We start from the raw sequence: 19,709 nt of genomic DNA, 5'->3' as shown, positions 1-19,709 counted from the left end.
GAACGCACTCATGCTGGGGAAAGCAACTGGATGCTCCCAGCCACTGGTAGGGGCCCCAGGATAATCCTCTGAGCCCTTGGGGAGGAGGGGACCCACTTGTAGACCTGTCTGCTTGCCCACCCAGCAGTCTGGTCCAACAGTATGAACCAGTTAAACCCACAGGGGCAAACAGCCGCTCCCACCGCCCCTTGACCTGGTGTGGCTGTCCTGGGGGCCATGTGCCTACCTTTACCACTGCCAGTTCCAGAAGAAGCCAAGAGCAGCAATGGCGAGGAGGCCTGGGCTGGCCTGCTATCCACCTCGGGGCCAGGGCTTCCCAGCCTGCTAGCACTAGCTGGAGGGGACCGACACGAGGCAGGGAGGTCGAGGCAAGCACCGGGCGGACTGTGGGTGCCAGGCGCTGCAGAAGGGGGTGGGGGGAGCTGTCCTGACAGCTCTCTTCTTGCATGAGAAAGGAGGCGGGGGGGCAGTTCTCAGCCAGAGCTCTGGGCCCTGGCACAATTCTAATAGCCCTTCTCCTATACTCCAAGAACGAAACACTGAAACCACAGAACAAGGAAAAATGCACAAAGGTCTGCAGGCGGCGGCGCTGCAAGGGAGAGCTGGGGTGGGTCTGCCGCCTGGTGGCAATGACCAGTACTGCAAGGTCTGGTACCAGCTGAGACACCTGCCACAGGAAGGCGGGGGACCCCATGTCCTCACACCACACCGTCACACACCTGATACAGCTAGAGAGAGCGTGGGAGGTCCTTTTCACACTCCCCAAGCCACTGGTAGGAGCCTGCAACCCGCTGAGCCTGACCAAGGGTCACAAAGCCTACCCAAAGGGGCGCCTGGGTGGCTCAGTGGGTTAAAGCCTCTGCCTTCCACTCAGGTCATGATCCCAAGGATCTGGGCTTAAGCCCCGCATCCGGCTTTCTGCTCAGCGGGGAGCCTGCTTCCTCCCCTCTCTCTGCCTGTCTCTCTGCCTACTTGTGATCTCTGTCTGTCAAATAAATAAAATCTTTAGGAAAAAAAAAAAAAAAAAGCCTGCCCAAAGCCCTGTGGAGTAAGAGACTGACTAGTATTCTGCACCCTCCGGGGGTCATCTCCCCAAACCTCAGTTTTCTCATCTGTGAAATGGGAACGATAACTGCACCTCATAAGGCTGCCTCGAGGATGCAGGAAGGACAGCAGGACTAATCCCATCCGCACCGTGCCAGGGCGCTGGACTCGGGGGCCATGGACACGCACGTGGGAAGCACAGGCTCTACCTGCGGCGGCCCAGGCACGGGACGGAATTTGCCCAGCTCTGTGCACCCTCCAGTGGCTCTTAGTACCTGGACAGAGTGGTGTGACCATCACCATGATGACCTGGCCGCTGCCGTCCGCTCTCTGCGGCTATCCGTCCACCTGTGCTGGACGCTTCACGTAGGCACCAGCAAACACCACGTGGCCTTCTGCTCGGTCTTCTTTCATTCCGCAGGGTGTGCGGGGTCCCCCATGTGTCCGTACTCCGCTTGTTTTTACTGCCAAATACTATCCTATTGTCTGGCTAGAGCAGATTTTATTCATCCATTCACCGGTGAGCGGACACCTGAGTTGCTTCCTACTCTCAGCTATTATAAATTATGCCGCTATAAATATTTGTGGCGGGGGGCGTAGGGTTGCATTTCTCTAACTCTACAGCAATAGATGTATACGTAAACTATATTCTATATACTTCGGCGTGGAATTGCCGGTGACCCTCCGTTTAACTTTCCGAGGACCGGTCGGGCGGCTGCACTGGTTTACGTTCCCGCCAGCGACGCGAGGAACCCCCTCCTGTCTCCCATCTTCACTGTCACTCTTGGGGGTCATCGTACTTTTTATCACTCAGTTGTTTGTGTCTGCTCAAAATCTGTAAGCTGGAACTCTAGTAATGCCCAGTGTGACAGCATCTGGTGGTGGGGAGTTTTGGAGGTAATTATAACTCTGTAAGGTCATGGGGGTGGGGCTCTCGGCACAGGATTAATACCCTTTTAAAAGAGGAAGAGCAGACGTCCCCCGCCGGCTGCGTCAGGAGAAAGCAACGGGAAGGCGGAACTAGAGACCCACATGCGACACGGAGGGCACCCACCAGATACCAAATCTGCCAGCACCTCGATCTTGGACTTTGCAGCACCGGGAGAAAGAAACGTTTACTCAGAACCAGCAAGAGTCTATGCTCATTGGTTACAGTAGCCCCAGCTGGCCGATTGTGGGAGCTCTCTATTCAAGTTCCTTAGGAGACTCTGGTCTGCAAATATTTTGTCTTAGTTTCTAGGTCTGTCGTTTTAAAAAATCTTTATTTCTTTGGATTACAGACTTTCAAGAAGTTACAAGAAAAGTATAGCGGTCTCTTGCCCCGTCACCCAGATTTCCCCATTGGTGGCATCTTAGAGAACAGGCACGTTTCTGAACTGGGAAACAGACATTTCCACAGTGTGTCCAGGGACTCTAGACTTAACTCTGCTTTCAACAGGGTTCGTGTCTTTCTCATTTGTGGGACCTGAAGATCCTCCCTTCTCTCTGCTGGGTGGAAGAGGGGGAAACAGAGATGTGAGGTACATCACAGCAACTGGGGGGCCACATGCTCCTTCCCCCCCCCCCCATGAGGACCTTGTGCTTCCTGGGGGCCAGGATCCACACAAGCATCTCTAGCTGCAGAGATGGGGTCACAGCTGTACCCCCTGCTCCCACCAAAGGTTCCCTCCCAGATGGCATGTTGTGGGTAGGGACCCAGGTCCCGTTATAAGGAAAGCCACCACCTCAAACAGCCTCTCCTGCTTCCCAGGCTCTAACCTCCAGGGGTTCGGAGGATCAGACTTTAATAACTGAAGCATTTCAGAGGCAGTTTCCAGCCACACACACACACACACCCATCAGAAGATGCTCCCTTGTGGCCTGTCTCCCTCTGGGAAGGGAGAGAGGTAATAGGAGATTATGGGGACACTGGGGAGATGCCTGTGTAGGATTCCAGAAATCACTGACCCTCGGGAATCTGGGGGCTCTGGATCTGTGGATTGGAAGTATAGATCACAGAAAATAATGAAGCACAGAAAATGGGAAGAGGAAGGTACAATCCTAGGGCTCATTCCCCGGCCCCAAGTGGCAGCTCAGTGGGGCCCCCCAGACCAGGTCTCCTGCTCCCAGGGTCCACTCCAGAGAAAGGGGATCACCCAATGATCACCCTCCTAGGGCAAGAGGAAGAAAGTTTCCCCCGAGTCGAGTCCTGCAAAGAGGCCAATCTAGCAGCTGCCTGTGGCCTAGGTCGGACTCACAGGGCGTGCTACTGTGTTGGTCCCATGCTGACATGCTCTAGGCACAGTTGTGGGAAGGATGAACCTTGGGTCCAGCAGGGCGGGCTGGGGGAACTTTCCAGGGTTCCATGGGACCTCAGGGTTGAGGGTCCTATGGCCTGGGCCTGACCCAGGAGTTATCCTGCTCCCAGCCCCTCTGGGACTTGAGAGGAACAACAACATCAGCAGCAAAGAGGGGCCCAGAAGCTACGGCAGCCTCTGCGTCGGTCGGCTCAGGCCACCCTAACCAGAGACCACAGGCTGGGCGGCTCAAAACAGAAACTAAGTTCTCACAGTTCTGGAGGCTGGGAGGTCCAAGACAAAAATGCCAGCCAGTTTCTGGTGAGGAGCTGCCTCCTGGCTGGGAGATGTGGACTTCCTCCCTCCATGAGTGTGCAGAGAGAACGTGCGGTCTGCGGTCTCTTCTCTAAGGGCGCTAATCCTATGGGGTCAGGGTCCCACGCTTCTAGCCTCACTTAAGCTCAATCACCTTCTTGGAGCCTCTATCCCCAAATCCAGTCACACTAGGGTTTAGGGCTTCAACCTAGGAGTGTGAGCAGGACGTGGTTCAGGGCATTAACAGCCTCCGCACAGGCCAAGTTCACGGCGACCCACCTGGGTCGGCCTGAGTCTCCATCCCTGCAGGGCGGTAGGGAGTTTATGGGTACAGAGTCATACATGGCCCGTCTTTATGCTGCCATCTGTGACTCCAGATCTGAGCATTCAATCAATATGCTTGTCACATTTTCATGATGGGGGGGGGGGGGGCGGGAGGGGGACAGCTGATCAGTTTTAACAGAAACTCCCAGTCCCTATGCTGTGCCTTAAGCTCAGGAGGCTTCTACCTCTACTGCTCCACGTTCAAAAGACTGAAGAAGCCACCACCCAGCTCAGAAATGGATGAGGAGCTTTATCCCCACGAGAAAGTGTTTGGAGACAAGCCAGGGTCCTTGAGGGCAGGAGTTGGGGGGGGAGAGGGGAGGTCTAAAGTTTGGAGCCCACCTGGAATTTCCCGTTTGCAGGTCTCAGGGACACGGGCTCAGCAGCTAACCAGTTGCGTCACCCGCAGAGGCCTGGGTTGTGTCCTGCAGGAGGAGGAACCCACACCCCCACCTGCAGGGCCAGGGAGGGATGGACTCATGGACCAGAGACCCCAGCGGCAGCGATGCCTCCGGGCAGTCACACAGCACCGAAACTGCGAGAGGCACGCTGGAACAAAGAAGCAGCTTTCAGGCAGCTGCCTGCCCCCACACCGTGGGACTGCTGAGGGCTCTCCCCCACGAACTCCAGGTCCTGTTGATTTTACTTCCTGAATGATCCCAACACGTCACCTCCTGCCTCATCCTGGTCCAGACCTCCACTACCTCTCCCTACACAGATGACGGCTGCTGCCAGCTGCCTCTTGACCTCCTTTCATCCCCCCAGCTCATTCTCTGCGTGGCAGCCCAAGGAACCTTCTAGAACCTGGCACAAGCACTCTCTTGTTCAAAGGCCCCCTTCCCACAACTCCTACTGGATGAACCCCACATACTGGCTGAGGCCCTCAGTGGCCTCCTCCTGCACCCCCACCCCCATCCAGCCTCGTCTGAAACCGTCTCGCCTGTACCGTCTAAGCCCCAGCTCCAGCCCAGCTTCTCTTGGTTCTCTCCCACTTCCTCCTCTGCCTCCTACCCCCTCCCCAGTCTGGGCAGTGCCTCCGCGTTTAGGGCTGAGGAAAACACAAGTCAATCTGGCCCAGGAACAGGGAACCAAAAAGAAAGAAGCCAGAGCTTGGCGGGGGTGGAGGGTACAATCAGAAGAGACTTCTGAGAGGAGGCGGCATCTCGGAGACCGGATTCTGACTGAGCCAGCCGTGTATAACCCAGGGGTGGGCGAGGGCCTTCCGAGAAGAGGGCACGGCCTGTCTGGGCAACAGTAAAGGTTTATATCTTGACAACAGGCCTCACAGAGAGGGTCCAGTGATACGGCCTTGAATGCTCACTTCATGATGCTTGAAAAGATTGCCAGTGTTTCTTCCCTTCTTTCTCCAGCATTTCACTGAATGCTTTCCAGGGCCCAGGTTCTGTGTGAAGAGGAAGCCAAAGGGGAGGCAGCCCCAGCCCACAGCTTCCAGGCCCCCCCGGCTTCTGGAAGCTGGGAGATCTCTACAGACACCAAGTCCTAAGCCCCAAGCCATTCCCGTGTGGCCTTCCTTTGCCAAGACGGCGCCGGCTAAATGTCTCCAAAAGGGTTTAGCTAGACCAAGACAAAGTAAACACGGAGAGCGCTGGAAGTCTGAGATTTAATCCAATCTAGATTCATCAGACTTTCCAGAGGGGCCTGACCCTCCCCCACCAGAGTCCCCCACCTTTCTGCTTGTACCCCCCCCCCCCCACACACACACCCAAGAAGTCTGTGCAGAAGCCCCAAGCACCGTCAGCATCTCCAGGGCCGCTCACCCCCTCCGCAGCCACCTCTGGAGATTGTGGACAGATCTCCGTATCCCGTATTCCTCCACTCTGCTGCTTTCCCCTCCCTCAGGGGTCCTCCCTTCTGTCTCAAACAGAGCAACGGAAGGGGGAGGGGGATGAAGCAGAAAGAGAAATTTTAATCTTCTCATCAGAAGTTGTCAACAAATGACAAATCAGACGCAGCCTTTCTTAGCGAGAGAGTTCTGAATGCTCATGTTTCCAAGGGTTACCTAGAAAATGGCCTAGGAGAACTCCCACCCCTCCCCGCCCACACCCCGCCACACCTCTATATTTCTTCCTTTCATAAGGGGAGTATATTTGTTACTTTCTATCGTGGTGATGCGTTCTAGATTGTGAAATCCTTAAAGCCTGTGTAGTCTGCTGGTTCATCTTTAGTTATTTATTGATTTTTAGAGAGTGGGAGGGAGAGGCTCTTCAGCAGGCTCCATGCCCAGTGAAAACCCGGACACGGGGCTCAATCTCATGACTCTGAGATCATGACCTGAGCTGAAATCAAGAGCGAGACGCTTAACTGTCGGAGCCACCCAGGGGCCCCTGAATTTTACCTTATTGAGAGCATTGGCTATTTTTTGAATTCCCATAAAAATTACCAGGCTCTGTTCTAGGATGTACTTTCTGGGTACTTTCTATAGTAACCCCTAAATCGTGAAGTTCCCCATTCTGCTTCTGGGAACAGGCCCTTATTCCTAACCTGTGTGAGTTCTGAGGATGATTACCTCTCATGAACGGAAAGCGTTCTTTCTCCCAGCCTTGGGTCTGTTCCCTACATGCCTATAGGGATGGACACTCAGCTGAGTCCCAGGAGAAGGTCCTTGGCAGCTCTCCAGGTTTCTCACACTCTCTCATCTTCCGTGCGTTGTAAACTCTAGCCACCTTGTTTCCCTGAACTTCCAGCTTCTTCTTCTCAACTTGAGGAGCCCCCCCCTGGGCCCCACCTGTGTTGCCCTTCCCTGTCCTCAGCCCGGAGACTGTCTCCCAGCAATAAAGTCAGGGCAATCACAGGGTTCACCTCCTGGGAGATGGGGATCTCCCAGGGAGTCCTAACCTTCATTGCTTGACATCCAGCGTCTTGAGAACTGTTGCTTCATTGATTTTATCTTGTTGTTTAGAGTTTTTTGTTTGTTTGTTTTTGTTTTTTCAGGCAGGAAGGTAAATCCAGTCCCTTCACTCCATCTCGGCTGAAAGCGAGATTCCACATCATTTATCTGGATAAATGAATGGTGGTAATTTTGTACGATGGACTACACAACCACAGAAAGGAATGCTTCAGCCAGTCCCAGAAGATTATATATTGCCTGATTCTATTTATACGACATGTCCTGAATAGGCCAATCTATAAGCAGAAAGTCTAGAGTTGGGGGTGGTGCTTAAAGGGTCTGGGGTTTCTTTTTGGGTGATGACACTGTTCTAACACAGATTGTGATGATGGTCACACAACTCCATGAACACACTGAAAACCAGCAAACTGTACACCGGAAGTGGGTAGACTATATCCTGTGTGAATTTCAAGGCACTCACAGAAAGGAAAAACATGCACTTGAGCTATAGGCTTTGGCAAAAAAAAAAAAAAAAAATCAATTTTGAAAGCATGCCACGGGCATATGCAGGGGCAGAAGGATCCTTAGGACAGAAACTGTTTATATGAAGCTTAAAAACATGCAAAACCACTCCTTAGCCTATGCTCAGGGACGCAGAGAAATGCTCCTCACTCTGGAAACAGATTCTGGTCCCTTCGGAAGAACACAGACAAAAGGAGGAGGCTGCACGCTAGGGAGGGAGGTCGGCAGGGGGCAGTTTTCTCTCTCATGTTTTATTTCTCAGTCCGGGGCAGAATCCTTCTCTATACCTTCCTTTATGTCTGAGATTTTCTTAACAGGATGACTTGCCAGATCAGTCACTGCTGACGTCCGTCAGGTGTACCTGCTCCCCGTGTACTCCCGCACTGCGCCCAGGCTCCGACTCGCCGCTGCAGATGCAGAAGAAATACCAAAAGCTTAAGAACCCAACTTTTGCCTCCTGGAGCTTGTTTTTCGCTTCCTCCAGAGTAATGCAGTTTTGCTAACACCCTTGCACCTGCTGGGTCTCCCCCAACCTTCCAAAACTCCAAGAAAAGCCTACCCGAGCTCCTAAAGACAGCCACCCATGGAACCGTGTGGGGTGCTTCTCGCTGCCTCCACCGAGGGCCGCTCTGCCCTCTCCTGCTTGCCCTTCCCCATCAGCACAGCCACACCCCACCCCCCACGCCAAGAAATGCCAGTCTCCTAGTCTCCCCGCCCTGCAGGCCACACACCCAGCAGGTGCTGGTTGATCCACTTCTCGAAGCCAACCTCCTTACCTCCAGCTGGTGTCCCTCTTGGAGAGCTCGCTTTGTAGCCAGCCCCATGCAGGCTTGGGCCTGGATCAGGCCCCGCCTCATGGCCAGGTGGGGAGCATAGGGCCCAACCACAGGTAGGCGGGGGCTGGGAGCAGGGCTGCCACTCAGGGCACCAGAGATCCCTGGGCCCTGCATACACAGGGCTCTGCCCAGCTCCCAGCCCTCTGCTCTCTTCTGTCCCTCTGTCTGAACTGCTGCTCCCACCCAAGCCTCTTATCCATTCATTCTTTTTAATTTTCAAAAACTGAAATGTCACCTCCGTCATGAAAAGCACAGAGAAACGATACACAGTGTGTCATTATAAAGAGATACCTGGTCACCGGCAGTCAGGTCAAGAGACAGAACACTTAGCTGTTCTTTAAAAAAACAAAACAAAAACAAAAACAAAAAACCCCACACCTTTTAGGAGGGCGCCTGGTTGGCTGAGTGGGTTAAAGCCTCTGCCTTCAGCTCAGGTCATGATCTCAGGGTCCTGGGATTGAGCCCTGCATCGGGCTCTATGCTCAGTAGGGAACCTACTCCCGCCTCCCCGCCTGCCTGCCTACTTGTGATCTCTAGCAAATAAATAAAATATTTTAAAATAAATAAATAAATAAATAATGGGGCACCTGGGTGGCTCAGTCGTGGGGTATCTGCCTTCGGCTCTGGTCATGATCCCAAGGTCCTGGGATCGAGCCCTGAATCGGGCTCCCTGCTCAGCAAGAGGCCTCTTCTTCCTCTCCCTCTCCCCCTGTTTGTGTTCCCTCTCTCTCTGTGTCTTGCTCTATCAAATAAATATATAAAATCTTTAAAAAATAAATAAATAAATACATAAATAAATAAACAAACACCATTAGGAGGGCGCCTGGGTGACTCAGTGGGTTGAGCCTCTGCCTCAGGTCACGATCTCAGGGTCCTGGGATCAAGCCCTGCATTGGGCTGTCTGCTCAGTAGGGAGCCTGCTTCCCTCCCCACCCCCTGCCTGCCTGCCTGCCTACTTGTGTTCTCTATCTCTATATCAAATAAATAAATAAAATATTTTTTAAAAAATAAAATAAAAATAAATAAATAAATAAACACTTTTAGGGGTGCCTGGGTGGCTCTCAGTGTGTTGAGAGTCTGACTCTTGATTTCTGCTCAGGTCAGGATCTCAGGGTCTTGAGATCAGCCCGGGGCAGGCCCCTCACTCACTCAGTAGGAATCTGCTTCTCTCCCTCTGACCCTCCTCCCTGGCACACTGCCTCTCCCTCTCTCTCAAATAATCTTTAGAAAATGCCTTTAAACATTATGAAATGTTTTGAATGTCAAGATAGGCACAGAAATTAAAATAGCATCCAGAGACCCTCCACTGAGTTTTATAAACCTATAAAGATCTTCCTTACGTGCATAAAACATTTGTTTTAGGAGGCGAAACATTACAGCCCGTCAGGTACCCTAAAGCCCTTCCTCACCCCCAGCAGTGGCCAGGGTCCCAGCCCAGCGTTCCCACTGCTGCTCCGTGAACGGGCACATCACATGCAACTTCAGCCTGAGCTCGGGCTGCCGATTTCATCACCCCGCACTCATCCTTCCCCATTGTGCTTTTCCCTCAACGTGGCTTTGAGATTTTTATCACCGTGGACGCAGGTGGCTTTCTTCCATGGAGAAAGCAGATAAGCCAGGCTTCTGCTGCTCGAATTCACCTGCAGCTCCTGATCTCCTATCCTGCCGAGGACATTGGGGTTGTACCCACCTCGGGAATCTCACAAACTACGAGCCAACGAACCTTCTTGCCCCTGCGACTTTCAATGTCACCACCATGACTTTCGCCAGCAGAGAAAACTCTGGGTCTTCAGTATCCCCAGAGAGTGTCAAATTGCCTTCCAGGGGGAGGGGGCCGATGTACCTTCCCCAGCCTTGCTAAGAGGGACCCACTGCTGCTTTGCATTTCAGCAGTTAGCAGACTGCAGGTATGACAGGGATTTACTTGTTCTATAGCTCTCCAGATTAGAGGTCTCGCTCTTCCTCCCGAAGGCCTCTCCCTGTCCTTGCTATTCTCCCAGGAAGAGCCAGCAAGTCCTCTGTGTACCCACAGCCCAGGGGGTGCGCCACCCCAAGTCCCTGTCATTGCCTCCTTAACCTGCCTCCCCCTAGAGACCCTGAGGCCTCCTCCTCGCTCCCAGCGTCCTGACCTGCAGTCAGTGCTTACTGAATGCTCACAGAATGAATCAAGTCCGGCCTTCATCTCAGAGTCAGGACCTCAGATGTGCTAGAAAAGCCCCCAGCACAGGACCTAGAAACATCAGTGCAGCTTGCCTGGCCGCGGTTCGGATCCCACCAGCAGGAGAGGCATCTGGGGGCCTCCGGAAGGTTCCCCAGCCCTGCCTCTGGAACACGTGGGGGAGGGGCATGAGGGCTGAGGAGAGAGACCAGTGTGGGCTGTAAGACCCAGCAAGAGGGGGCCTCGAAGTCTCTAGACGCCGGCTGTCCTTTTTGTGGCAGCCGGTAACTTCCAACAGAATTTCCTGACAGGGGTAATTACTGCCTTTCGTATCATTTGGCTCTCACTGGTGCCAAGAATAGCGGCATTTGACATTCAAATTTTGTTTTTCGTAATTTAAATCCACACGAGACCCACTCGCCATTCATACCAGTCTTAGACAGTCACTTTCCTGCTGTCGAGCTGGCTCTCGGCCCAGAGCCCACAGCGAGGGCAGGAGTGGAGTGAGGACCCTGCTGCCGGGTCCGGAGCCGGCTCCCGACTCGCCGTCTGCAGCTCTTCGTTCCCAGCCCAGGGAAACCCCGTCCCCTCCCTTTCTACACAATTCCTGGACACCAGTAGCTGGGGCCAGCCATGCCTTGTCAGGAGACAAACACATACAAATAAAGGGTTCACGAGCTCAGAATAAGAACAATGGGCTTAGGTTTCCTGCGTACTCACTGTGTGCCGAGACACACGGAGAACTTTCCACGCAGCGGCTTCCCGACTGCCTGGAGCAGGTTATATACAAGCTACAGGTGAAACACCAAGCCACAGCTGGGGCCAGGCAGGTAGAGACCCCACCCGGGCTCTGCACCTGTGTCTCACAGGTTGGTCATCAGCACTGCCCCCTGCTGGCCCAATCAAAACAAAGGCATTGGATATCCCGCTATTGTCAAACCTAAAAACCAGGGTGTAAAGACAATCTTTTTTTTTTTTTTTTTTTTTTTTTTTTTAACATACATTGTTTCCAAACGGAGAATTCAGGAACATTTAAGCTTAACGAGATCCATTTCCAATTCAAAGCAAGGCTTTTGTGAAGTGTGGTATTTTTAACTTGTTATTGATGCAAAGTATGCAGAATTCACTTAATTGTTTCTGAATTCATTATTTAAAACCCAGGAAGTTGCTTGGAGAAGCCTTGCCAATATTATTGATGGCAGGTTCGTGCTGGACTCTGGCCAGCCGCTGCTGCCTTGCTCTTGAACGGGGTCCCAACCCTCAGCTGAGGCTTTGGGCCTCTGCCATTCACCAGCTGGTAGACACTGTCTTCTGAGGTCCGTGGACTCTGGTCCCCTGCCATTGCTAAGGCCATAAGGCAAGACTGGCAGTCTTCCTTGCTTGTGTCTATTAGTCACCCTTGGCCCCTCCCCATGCCAGAGCAGGGGCAGGGCAGCAGAGAGGGAGGCACAGGATGGTGCTGGGGGCTAGCAAGTGCTCAGTGGACTCGTAGTGCTCACTCATGTTCATTCATCAGCATTTACTGACCACCCACTGTATGCCAGGGTCAGGGTGAGTCTGAAGTAGGCAGAAAGGAGGAGCCACACTGGTGTCCTACAGGAGGGGGAGGTTTGGGGACACACCTGGCTGCTCCGAGGGTCTACCTTTGTCCCAGCCTCTGCCTCCCCGTGTGACCTGGCCCAGCCCCCTTTCTTCTCCAACCCAAGTGCTCCGTTGTGAATCCAGGGAGAGCCCCACTGAAGACCCACAGACTCCAAGTGTCCTTCCAGCTCCCAGGCAGCCTGCCTGTGTCCCCTCCTAGCTGCCTCCACTGGCTCTGCCTGTCACCAGGCCCACCTCCCCTCTTCCTGGAGCTGCTGAGGATCCCTCACAGCTCCTAAGCTTGTTTCTGTGGAAAACATCACAGCTGAGCCTCCGGCCCAGAGCCCCTGGACAGATTGTCTTTAACCTCCCAGAGCCTCGGTTTACAGATGTGTAAAATGGGGACACTGGGGCTTATTACCTCATGGGGCTGTTTTGGGATTCTCAGCCTTCGATGGTGGAGGGAAAGTGTCAAGCGCGGTGCTGGACCCAGAATGTCCCCTTCACGGGCTCTTGAGACTGCTAGATCAGCGCCGTGGAGAGACGGCTCCAAGTGATGCCTGTTGAGCTCCTGGCACAGAGCAGGAACCTGTTCTATGAGGCAACGCCTGAATTTGGGAACAGAGCCCAGACTGCCACGCCACCCACAGCGCGCCTGTCTACCGTCACAGGTGCAATCAATAGAAAGCCAAGCTCCCCTCTCAGAAGGTGGGGAAGAAAAATGCCTTCCCAAGAAGGCTTTGAGATTTGCATGCTGCTTAATGTGGGCTGAGCAGCAAAGGGCTGGGCTTTCAGAGTATGGGTTTCTCGGCAGGGAAAGAGAAGAAACCGGGGGTCTTCTAAGGCCACTGAAAAAGCCTGATTTGGGGACTGGTATTAAAGTTCCAAAGGTTGAAATCACTGAGGCTACAGCCGCCCAAGGTTGGATTCGATCATAGGAGAGACCCAGGGAGTACCCCAGTGCCCCAAACCGCACAGGCCTGGCATCACCTGGTCCGTACTGACTCAGGCCTGGCTCACACCTTTGGGGGTCTTCCTTTGCCCCTTCTTTGCTTCCAGGTTCCTTTTTTCGGTTGCGTGCATCTTCCCTTCGCCGGCACCAAGGAGATAAGAAGGTGCCTGGGAGGGTAGTCAGGACTCAGAGGAACCAAAACAGGGTTTCCAGCCTCCAGTCCCACACAGGGCAGCCTAAGGTCACCCAGTGGGCACAGTTATGGCGCAGGAGGGAGCCAGGTCCTATCCAGCTTAGAGGGGTCAAGGGGAAGGCAGGTGCATGGTGGGCTGCAGTGGGGACGTCTTGGAGCCCACGAGCCCCTCCCATCTTGGCAAATGCAATACACCTCCTTATTTCCTGCTATTAAAATCTGCGATAAACCTCCCAGCTCGTATCGGCTGTGCACACCTTAATAAGGAATAAATTGAGGAAATGTGACCATAATGTTGGGGTGGATGCCAGAGACTAGATTGGAGATAGGGACTAGCCCTAGGACCCTGTTAAAGGTCAGGATAGATACCCAGATGTATAACCTCCGCATCCCTGAGCCTCTGCAAAATGATCCTTCAGCACAGCACCTCCTTGCTGGAACAAGGTGGGTTAAGAACTCAACACAGTATCTGGTGCAAAGCGGGTCCTGCCTGGTCTGAGCCGGCAGCTGCACCTGCCAGCCAGATGACCACCAGAGGGCGCTATAGCCCAGCCAGCTCTGAGCCTTCAGCTCAGAGGGGACCTCTGGGACCACAGGCGAGGCGGGCGCGGGGACTGTGATTTGGGAGGTACAGGACTTCGCCTTCCAGAGTGTAGCCTGTTGAGAGCAGCGTTTCCTGATTTCACTTGGATGACTGGGCAAAATGCAGATTCCTGGCTCCCACCCAACTGGCTCCTGATCCCCGTGCAGCTCGGACCCTCTGGGGAGCTTTGAAAATACTGAAGGCCGGTCCCCCTCCAGAGGTGATCATTCGACCAGAGGCAGCCCTGGCATGGGGCTCCAGCGCGCTGCCAGCCCTGAGACCCACCGCTTGGAACTTGCCACGGTGGCCATATCTCCTCGGTATGCACAGTATACCGAATCTGACAGCCCCTGCCTTAAAGGGACTTGTGTGGTCATTCATTCACCCCTCTCTGTAGCCTTGCCCTGTGCTCCCAGATCTCTGGGTGCCTTCCTAAGCTGGCACATTCTAACCTGCTCGTTTGGGTCCCTTGGCCTTGCTGGTACTCAACCAGCTCCCCGACTGCTGGGCCTTCTGCTCCCTTCCCCAGTAATCCATGCAAGGGCCGGCCAGCCTCCTGGGGCCTGTGGGCGAGGCTCCCCCGTAGCTCTGCCTGAGAAGGGGGATGGCTGGGACATGGGGCAGGTGCCTCAGAGGTTTTCATCCAAGCTGCTAAATGGGCCCCCCACCCCCTCCAGTCCGGTGAGAGGCCCGGTTGGCAGGCCCTCTGTGCTGACCACCTTTCGTCCCGTTGAGGGGACGGAGTCACGGTGGCTGCTGATTACGGAGCATATTTGCAGTGTCCTGAGTCCATGGGGTACACGTAGAGACCTCAACCTCCCCCACACGTAGCAGCACGGTTATCCCCATTTGACAGAAAAGCTGAAGCTCTGGGAGGTTGTCACTCATGGAAGTCACCGACTAGGGACATGAAGGATTTGAACCCAGAGCCATCTCACAGCAGAGTCCATGCTCCTGCCCCCCACCCCGGCCTCCTGCCTCCGCACCACCCTGCCCAGTACTGAGCGAGGGGCCCCGTGTGCAGCCGGCGCAGCGCTCCCTCTGGCCCTTGCCGTGGGGGCCGACAGCCCTGCTGTTTGCACACCTGCCTGCTTCTAGTAGACCTCCGAATCCAGCGAAAATGTGGCTCTGGGCCCAGCCATGAGAGGCATTTCCTGAGGCCACCAGGTCAGGCCTGGCCCCTCGCAGCTCTGAGAACAGGCCTGGAGGCAAAAAGCCTCCAGCCTCCCAGGCAGTGGGGCAGGATCCAGGTGGCTGCTTCCCCATCCCCATTCTCTGGCTCCTTAAGGTGGGCCCCACAGGCCCAGCCCCTGCCATTTCTTAGGCCCACACTGTGGGCTACCAGCATCAGTCCTGAAGGGGCTCCCCAGAACCAGGAGCCCCTCAAAGCAGCAGGATTGTCCCATTTTATAGATGACGGGAACGGAGTCCCAGTGGAAAAACTTGTGGATGGCAGAGTGGGACTTGAACTCCAGGCTCCTGGCTCTCAGCACCATGTTCTCCCCACCACCCTCCACTGCCTCTGGCTAACAAACCACTTGCCCCATCTCCACACAGGAGGAAGTAGGGTCCTCAGTGCAAGGGTCTGCCTTGGAGCTGAGAGAAAATGGAAGGAGCCTTGGAATTCAACCACCAACCATATTTTTGTTCTAAACCCACTCTACACAGCCCCAGGGGAGCTTTTGGGGCCTGTGTGTGATCGCAGCAGAGCTCGGGGACAGGCGTGCCCCAGTAGAGCCTTGTGCCATCCTGGATCCCCCAACCTGACTGTGAGCCCAAGGGACCAAACCTCACTTCCAGGCTTTTCCCTGCCCTACAGCAGAGCAGGGATTCCACGAAAGCATTTCCTGGAGAGGAGCTGGTGGATGGAGAGGGGAGGGGGACTTTATTCTCTTGAGGGAGTGGGCCCCACCCGTCCCCACGGCCCCCTCCCCCCGCCGGCACCAGCCCCACCTCTCTCCAGCCTTGGAAACTTGTACCTCGGCCCAGCAAAAATGAACTTGCTGGAAGTCAGCTGCCTGGCTGTGGGGGCCAGCCAATCAAGGGCTGGGGCACTCTGCCTACCTCTAGGGCTGCAGGGCCAGGGGCTGGACCAGAGGGGCTGGAGGGTAGGCAGGGGAAAAGAGGGAGGGAGGAGTGGGGAGAACTGCCCAGGCTCAGGGGTCACTGGTCGCCACCTCTGTCCCTTGGAGCCACTGTCCTCACTGACCACAGGCATACTGGAGCAGGGCCCTCAACCTCGACACAGCCACTCAGCATTTTCTCATCCCCTTCCCCCACCCTGCTCTCCTCCCCTTCCCCAGGTAGGCCAGGACTCTTGAGAAATAGATTCTAGAATCCTAACACAGACTCTTCTGTGGCAGGGTCGGGGATACATAGCAACGAGGTGTGGAGTTCCATCTAGCATCACCTTGCCTTGCCCCCATTTTACAGATGAGGAAGCTGAGGCTTAACATGATTGACACACCACGTCTTTCCGCTACTCTGGGATTTGAATCCAGATGGGCCTGAGGCCCGAGCTCTATGTCCTTCCTCTTCCCTGTCCTGCTCCCGGCCTCTGCTCATGCCTCTGCCCTTCCACACTGGCCCTCTCTCTCCTGACACCCTGTCGGCAGCTGCTCCCACTTCCTCCCATCCACCGTCCCACAGGCACGTTCAGGGATCCCTTCTGCCACGCAGAGAAGCCTTCTGCTCTAGGCCCAGGGCCTCGGAGCCACAGGAGACCCATAAATACAAACACATTTGCATGAAAACCCAGGGGTCTGTGTCTGTAGCTCTCAGCTCCAGGACAGCCGCCGAGGTGGGAGCAGCGGCCACCAGCTTCCTGGGACAAACACGTCCCGACAGCCAGCTCAGTACCACTCGGTGTTTATTTAGACACACAGATATAAGAACCTGGAGGTTCAAACAGTTTCTGCTCCTTTTTTGTTCCTGTGTGTGTGTGTGTGTGTGTACATATATATATATATATATATATTTTAAAAAATCAACACATCACTAGATCCCCCGTACGTTTCTCCTCTACTGAGCATTATATACAGCCTATTACATATGTGTGTGTGTGTGTATGTATATATATATATAATATATTTTTTTGATAGATAACTACATTCAAGTAATGAAACACAGGATTTACAATTTCCCTCTGACGGCAGAGGAAAAGCAAATTTTACACAGGGTTCACAGAAGTACCATAAGAGCCCAGCCAGACAGGAGCCAAGGCCCCTCTTGGGGGCCAAGGGGCGGCAGCAGCACAAACCAGGCAATCACACTCTTGCTAATTGTGGGTGGGCAGGGGGCTGCCGATGAAGGGGTGGCGCTGCCCAGCCTGCCGTGCCCAGGCCGTGTGGGCAGGCCATGCTGCCTGACCCAGGCTCCCCGGCTGGGGTGCTTTGTGGGGAGGCATGTCTGGAAACCTCACTTTTCCAGGAATCTCTCAAATTTGGGGTTCACGAAGGAGAAGCCAGCGAATGCTGTTTGGTCCATGGAGTCGATGAGGTTCTTGTCGGTGTAGGAGAGGCGTGCCTTCTCGTTCAGGAACTCCTGGTCAAAGTTGCTGAAGTCTCCAGGGGACTTCTGCGGGTAGAGGGCAGCGGCACGTGAGCGGGACCCAAGGAGGGGGGGCCCTCCTGAAGGTCCCCAAGTTCCCGAGACTGCCTCCCACACATCTCAGAAGCCCTACGGTGCTGGGCCAGGCCAGAGCTGGCCTTATTAAGAACAGAAAGAGAGGCAGACCCTAAGAGACTCTCAGGTCCAGGGAACAAAGTGAGGGCTGCTGGAGGGCAGGTGGGTGGGAAGATGGAGTAACTGGGTGATGGGTATTATGAGGGCACATGATGTAATGACCGCTGGGTGTCATATGCAACTGATGAGTCACTGATCTCTCCCCTGAAACTAATAATACACTAGATGTTAACTAACTTGAATTTTAAAAAGAGAGACAGACAGAGAAAGAACAGAATAGGAAGTCTCTCCCAATAGCCTGAGAGGAGCCCGGCTGGACAGTAGATGCCGTCTCCCCAAGGGGAAAAAGGAAGCCAGCAAAGAGCCCTGGGCCTGGGTAAGGAGATGTGGGCATTGTCCTGAACGAGGCTTTAGGAAATGACCACCCATGAGCAAACCCCGCCCCTGAGCAAACCCCGCCCTCCATCTGTTTTTATGGGTCCCGAGAGCTATAAGGACAGCTTTCACATTTTTTAATGCTTAGGGGAAAAAAAATCAAGAAGGTGATTAACATTTCATGACATGTAAACATGAAATGAAATCCAAATTCCAGTGTCCGCAAATGAAGTTTTATTCATACAAAACTATACCCATTCGGGGGCGCCTGGGTGGCTCAGTGGGTTAAAGCCTCTGCCTTCTGCTCAGGTCATGATCCCAGGGTCCTGGGATGGAGCCCCACATTGGGCTCTCTGCTCGGCAGGGAGCCTGCTTCCTCCTCTCTCTCTGCCTGCCTCTCTGCCTACTTGTGATCTCTGTCTGTCAAATAAATAAATAAAATCTTTAAAAAAAAAAAAAACTATACCCATTCGTTGACAAATTTTCTGTGGCTGCTTTGTTGAGACCGTCTGGCCTGCAAAGCCTAAAATATGTACCATCAGACTGTTCCAGGAGAAGTGTGCCAACTCTCTGCTCCTGAGGATATAATGAAATGGGAACAGAAGAGATCTCAGGCCAGTGGCCTTCAGGCCAAACTAAGCAGGCAGGTACAGTCGTTCTGACTGGCACTGGGTTTTAATGGATTTGAGCCAGTTGTTTTACAATTGGGCAATTTTTGACATAAAAGTCCAGATTTCTGGCTGCTTTTGAAAACTGGCAGCCCTGGACCCATTTCCCAGAGTGTGCGCTCCTGGCGTGGAGGTACCCTCAGACAGCTTGCCCTAGGTCCCTAACCATTTCCCACAGACCCACACACCTGCCCCTGCCCCGTGCTTTTTGCTGCAGAGAAAGGAATCTACCCATCTATCAAAAGCAAGAGACTGAGAACAGGCTGTGTGATTTTCCCCCAGCAGGTGCCCAGACCAGGAGGCCCCTGGTTCAGGGGAAGCACTCTCTAGCCTCGAGGAACATCGCGGGGCACATTGCGCAAGCTGCCAGAGTGTCCTGACAGAAGGCCAGAGGGAAGAGCCGAGGTCACAGAAGGGCCATGGAGTCCAACTCCTTATCTGAGAATTCGGGCACCAACCTGCCTCTGCTCTCCTGCCAGCTCCTAGGAGGCCTCTGCAGATTCCGGACCTCTGTGGAAAGACCCCTCCTCTGTCTGGAAGGCCTCCTAGCCGCCCTCCCTGCCCTGCTCACATCCTGCTTCTCCTCAGCCCTGCTCTGTTCTTTGTATCTGAGCTCCTGCTCAGTTGTCCCAGTGACAACTGATCATGTATGGTCTTGTGACAGCCCCTGCATGGTCATCTCATATCATAAACGATCATCAGTGTGCAAGCTTCTTATCTCTCCCAAGAGCCAGCACTCTTTTGGCTCTGGGCTTCCTGCTCTGCTGGGGAGCTAGCATGGCACCCCGCACCCTGCACTCGGGCCCTTGGCATTTCTAAGACTTACTGGAAGATGGACTGGGTGGATGGAGGCAGGGAGAGAGGACTTAACTAATTGCCAAGGCACAGTGCCTGGCATACAGGGGCGTTAAAGGTCCACTGAAGGGTGGCTGGATCCACAGTCCCCCCCCGTTTGTTGACTGACTGACTGACTGACTGAGAGGCGGTGTGTGGTGAGAACACAAAGGTAGAGGCAGAGACAGAAGGTGCCGGGGCGGCCAGGGAAGCAGGCTTGCTAGAAGGATGGAGAGGAGGAAAGCGTGCCGACGAAGCGAGAGGGAGGCAGGGCCCAGAAGGCAGTGGAGGGCAGGAGCAAGTGGGTGGCCCCCACGGGAGTGAGATCACGTACCACTTTGGGCTTGAAGGGCGGCTCCACAGCCCGTTTCTCCAACAGAGTCCAGTTGATGGTCTTGAAGAAGGGGTGGATTTTGATGTTCCCGCTCACTCCCAGCCTCTTGCTTGTATCCCTTTCAAGCAGCTGTAACCCAGCAGGGGCCCTGGTTAGCATCCGATGACTTTGGGGAACCCAGG

General features: G+C 54.2%; 1 protein-coding gene across 2 annotated transcripts in view; it reads right to left on the bottom strand.

Annotated features, from left to right (window-relative positions):
* Positions 1-16,608: 16,608 nt before the first annotated feature.
* PRKCD (protein kinase C delta) overlaps positions 16,609-19,709 on the bottom strand; it is a 28,563-nt gene continuing 25,462 nt past the window's right edge. For both annotated transcript variants that reach the window (XM_059161174.1, XM_059161175.1), the window contains 2 exons: positions 19,528-19,656; positions 16,609-17,208 (listed from right to left, as the gene is read on the bottom strand). In XM_059161174.1, the coding sequence (XP_059017157.1) occupies positions 17,050-17,208; positions 19,528-19,656 (288 nt within the window). In that variant the 3' untranslated portion in view covers positions 16,609-17,049. The remainder of the gene's footprint in view (positions 17,209-19,527; positions 19,657-19,709) is intronic.

The sequence above is a fragment of the Mustela lutreola genome, chromosome 2 (genome assembly GCF_030435805.1).
Source record: "Mustela lutreola isolate mMusLut2 chromosome 2, mMusLut2.pri, whole genome shotgun sequence".
Taxonomy (NCBI): domain Eukaryota; kingdom Metazoa; phylum Chordata; class Mammalia; order Carnivora; family Mustelidae; genus Mustela; species Mustela lutreola.
The sequence above is the reverse complement of the archived record's forward strand: the minus strand, read 5'-3'. Positions and strand labels throughout refer to the sequence as shown.